This window comes from Sinocyclocheilus rhinocerous, unplaced genomic scaffold (genome assembly GCF_001515625.1).
Source record: "Sinocyclocheilus rhinocerous isolate Xijiao unplaced genomic scaffold, SAMN03320098_v1.1 scaffold939, whole genome shotgun sequence".
In the NCBI taxonomy this organism is placed as follows: domain Eukaryota; kingdom Metazoa; phylum Chordata; class Actinopteri; order Cypriniformes; family Cyprinidae; genus Sinocyclocheilus; species Sinocyclocheilus rhinocerous.
Window position 1 is genome coordinate 152,783 of NW_015665397.1, and position 5,040 is coordinate 157,822.

The 5,040-nt window shown below is 37.2% G+C and overlaps 1 protein-coding gene across 2 annotated transcripts in view; it reads left to right on the top strand.

Moving 5' to 3' along the window:
- Positions 1 to 5,040, top strand: part of LOC107731363 (protein transport protein Sec24B-like) — a 31,400-nt gene that overhangs the window by 1,665 nt on the left and 24,695 nt on the right. Inside the window, exons 2-4 of one of the 2 annotated variants that reach the window (XM_016542423.1) lie at positions 253 to 858; positions 965 to 1,111; positions 3,828 to 3,938. In XM_016542423.1, coding sequence (XP_016397909.1) covers positions 253 to 858; positions 965 to 1,111; positions 3,828 to 3,938 — 864 coding nt within the window. The remainder of the gene's footprint in view (positions 1 to 252; positions 859 to 964; positions 1,112 to 3,827; positions 3,939 to 5,040) is intronic. The other variant, XM_016542424.1, reaches the window with a different exon arrangement.

Consider the following 5,040-nt stretch of genomic DNA (forward strand, 5'->3'; position numbering starts at 1 on the left):
TATATATATATATATATATATATATATATATACTGTGTGTGTGTGTGAGGTATTTAGCTTCAATCATTCAGTATTGTGGTATTACCATCACTTATTTTTAAAACGAAATGAAAATTGATGCAGGTTTCACTTGCTGTTGTTTTTTACAGGTCAATTTGTATAAAACATGTGATTTGTCTAATGATTATGTGTCACATTTCCATCTCATTTGCATGTTGAAAGCACAAATCAAATTCATGTTGTTTTTGCCAGGTCCAGGACAGATGTACCCTGCCATATATCCTGCATCCAGCTACTATAGTTCTGCTCCGCCTACTGCTTACCCCACCGTGGCGGGACACAGCGCTCCTCCCACCGGCAAAATCCCTGTTTCGAGCACAGACTATAGTGGGAACTATTACCAGAACAGCTCAGGGCCGTCGCCATATCCAGCACCAGGAACGCATCAGTACTCAAACGCCCTGGTACAGTCATTCCAGCAGACTGCGCCGTACGCTATGCCAGCTGGATATTACGGACAGGCTTATAGTCACCCCTCACAGGGGCAAACTCAACCCCAACCTCAGCAGCTGCAGCCCAGCCTGGTGCCAGCGTCCAGCGGCAGCAACCTCGGCGCCCCACTGTACCCCATAGTTTCTTACCCATCAGCCCCTGGGAGCAGCCAGTACGGCACGCTGAGATCCTCCCAAACCGGCGCTGGGCAGCCACCCATTGTTTCAGTAATGCCACCGCCACCTACCCAGAGTTCTTTGCAACAGTATTCTCAAGGGATCGTGGCCACGCCCACACCAGCTCACCCGGGCTATGGAGCCCCGTCTCTTAGCCAAACAGCCACTGTCAACGGCCAATCAAATGCAGGTCGGTTTGAATTAATTATGTATGTTCATGCAACAGAATGCAGTCGAACACATGTAACATGCTTGGATCAATTTTATTGATTGTGTATTATCTGATGTATTTCTAGTTCAACAACACTACGACCAAAACCTCCACAATCCCATGAGCCATCATTACGCTGCGGGCCCTCCTAACTCACAGGGCCCTGATAAAGAGAGGCCGCCCTCAGGAACCCCAGGCACCTCTGTGCATTCCTCACCACAACACCATCCAGGTACAAACGATCCGCTTTCACACTTGAACCAACAGTCGTTTGTTTTATTTCTTTCAGTAGACTGTGTTTTGACATTACTGGTGTGTCTTTTGTATTGTTATGCTGATTATCACTTGAACTATATTGATTAATTTATCTGTCCATTATTTAAATAATATATATTTTACATTTATTCAGCATTTTATTAAAAAAATGCATCTTATTACACAGCTTGCTAGGTCTCCGTTTGGGGGGAAAAACGAATTGTGATTTTCTGATAAAAATTGCAGTTGCAATTATAAAATGCGCTAAAAAAAGCTCCAAGTTTGCTGAGCTGCACAATTTGGTCAAAAATTTGTGATTATATATATCAGTATGAATGATGATGACTATCATGATGATGATTATTACAAAATATAAATTAAAACAAAATAAATATTTTTTTTTTCATAATTTTACATTGTAAAAATTAAATCTAGTATTTAAGAAAAATAATAATAATTATAATTGTATTTTACAGTAACTGAAATTACAATGCTTTTATTTATGGCTATGTCGTTATGACTATTAAATAATAATATTTCTTATTTGTAGCAATTCTTATTAGTAAAAAATGAAAAGAAATATTACTATTGTAATATTTCACTGTAAAATAAAAATATCAAGTATTTAAGAAAAATATTATAATTTTATTTTACAATACAACTGTAAAATTCAGTATTAATAGTGCTAATTACAGTACTAATACAGTATTATGGCTGCCTTAATTCATTTTCAAAAATGTTATAATTATAAATCTATATGAATATAAAATAATAATAATAATAATAGTTGTATTGTATAAATAAACAAAATAAAAAAATATTACTATTCAGATTTTTAATAAAAAGAATAAAAAATCTAATAAAGAATATATATATCTTACGGTACAGCTGTAAAATTGCACTAATATGTATGGCTCTCTTAATTTTCAAACGTTAATCTAGCTTTTATGTGGAAGTGAAATCGCAGGGAGCCTTTAAAGCTTCTCTTTTTTTTGACAACAGCTGGGTTATAAGTAGGGCTGAACGATTAATTGCATTTGCGATAATATCGCGATATGAAAAAACACGATTTTTCAACCGCAGAGGTTGCGATTACACTCTGTCACGTGACACGCGAGAGTAAAGAGGTGTGTTCAAATATTTTGTATTTTACCCCCTGGAATTTTACTGGTGGACCGACCTTGAAACGCGATTGGGCTAGTTTTGAGTAGCAATTGGGCGGGTTTTGTTGTGAAAACCTGGCAACCCTGGCACGCTACACGCGGTATGTTTGAAAGCGTATATATGAACGTACTTCAAAACGGCACATGGAAATTACTCAAGCAGTTACAGTGCATTTCGTTACTGAAGACTTAGACCTTATTATAATATATATATAATAAGGTAATATATATTCTTATTTATTTAAAGTCTGTCTAAAGTTAACAGACAGTGTTTAAAAAGTGCAGTTCACATGTTTACATATGTTTATTACAGTGATTTTGAATTACCTTAGTAATAGTAAAGTAGTGTGGTAAAGCAACAGATTTGTTTTTATATTTCTGCAATCTACTTTAGTTTGTGTGATTTGTTACTGACTTTCATATTAATGTTTACACCAGACTTATTTGTCAGTGCTTTATGTTGTCATAATTATTACATGCTTACAAGATGATATGTATATGAATTAACTGTAATTACAGATTTAGGTTAAATAAAGATGTCAGTCTTTATTTTTCTTCTTTTTAGATACTTTTTAGAAACAAATCAAAGAAAAAATAAACAAATTCTACTGTTCCTAATATTCCCCTGGAACGTACGCGATCGGACACCGTCCGTTTTTTGTCTTATTGCAAGCAACTCGTCTCTGTTCTGGACTTGCACAAACTGCGTTGCAATGCAATCGTTTTCCAAAATGTCATCTATGTGAAAGTATGAAGTCTGTAAATGCCCGTTAACACAGGCGTGACGTTGAAGACTTTGAAGACGGACGCACAGAGAAAAATACTGTAGCAGGCAGATCACTCACGGTTCATGATGCACGAACTATTGGAAGAAAATCCTCAATATTGATTTGGGCTTTAAAAAATAATTGCATATTAAATCGCAGTCGCAATATTGGTAAAAAAAAAATCGCAATTAGATTATTTTCCAAAATCGTTCAGCCCTATATAAGTGCTTTTTGTTAGTTTGGGAAGATGCTTGCCGCACATTTCCTCCCAAATGCATGTTAAAGCGACCCAAACTCAGAGCAGATGCAGAGTTTGACTAAATCACAGCAATGTTGTGATTTCATGCAGCCTTACATCTTGCCCTCACATTTGAAAAAAATTACCCCCCCCAAAAAAGAAGCTGTGTTAGCGTTGTAAAGTGACATTGTCAGCTATTTTAATTGTTGTGTATTTATGTTTAAATGTATTTAGTTGTTGCAGTTGTCATTATGATTGTTGGTGTGTCATTCCTGACAGGTCTCGCCTCTTCTGATGATTCTGTAGATGATTCTGTATGTCAACAGAGAGTCTGTCATATCATTCTGCTTGCTTTTCTCACTCGTTCGTCTCTTTCTTTGCTTTTTTCCGTTCTTCCACCATGTGTCGTTACTTTTCGGGTCATGTTAGTGTCCTTGTGTGATTTGGGTAGAACTCCAGCTCAGTTCTCGTCCTCTCTCTCTGTACTGAACCCGTCTGTTGTCTCTGATGGTTGCTGTATTTCAGGGCTGCTGTATGGTGACCGTGGGGTGAATAACGCCATAAGCTCGGCCGCGGGCGATCACTCCTCATCCAGTTCTGACCATGAGGAAGAGGATGAGGAGGATGAGGAAGCAGGTCTGCTTTCGCTTTTTCATTCTTCCACTCACCTCCCTTTCTCACCTCCTTCATCCCTCCATCCCAGATTTCCGTCTTTTTCCATCCCTACACCTCTCATTGAAAATGAATAACGCACACGAATGTACACACATTTCTGCTGTCTTTAACTGCTCCTCGAGATTCATGTCTCGTTCTTGCCAGTTATTCATTCACGTGAAGTCTACAAATTCCCATAAACACACGTTCATACAGTCTGTGTTCATCTTGCTTTTCTGATGACCTTCACTGAGCTACTTCAACTGTACATAAACACATTTGAAATGAATTATTAGCATACTGCATAAATATTATTTAAATTAAATAATTATATATAATTATACGACATATATATGAATAGCTCTGAATTGTCATATTGTAAATTGTACAATAAATGAATTAAGGCAGGAAATTCAACAGATGGCATCCAGTTTAATAAATAATATTTTCTGTAGTTCAGCCATATAATGAGTCAGAAAGGGAGACATTAAAAATCGTTGTTGTTATCACTTTTAGTTTATTCATAACAGTGGAAATAGACAGTCATGTTTTGAGTGCTGTACATTGTAATTTGGGGCAGTCGTGGCCTAATGGATAGAGAGTCGGACTCGTAACCCGAAGGTCGCGGGTTCGAGTCTCAGGTCCGGCAGGGATTGTAGGTGGGGGGAGTAAATGTACAGTGCTCTCTTCCACCCACAATACCACGACTGAGGTGAGACCCTTAAGCAAGGCACCAGACCCCAAACTGCTCCCTGGGCGCCGCAGCATTGGCTGCGCACTGCTCCGGGTGTGTGTTCACTACTAGGTTCACTGCTGTGCGATATTGAAAAAAAATGTGATATGCGATACCTTGTTAAAAAATGCGATATTCAATATGCGATACGATATTGCTTAAAGTGTGAAAAATTTATTTAAATTATATTTAAAAATATTTAAAAATGAAAATGATATAACCAATTTGTTTCACAAATAATTCATTTCTTGGAAAAGAAAGACTCACTACAACTTCTGAAAGTGACCAGCAGTGTTTTAGCAGTACATAAAAAGTAATGTCACAAATCAGAAAATGTCATTTTAACATCAA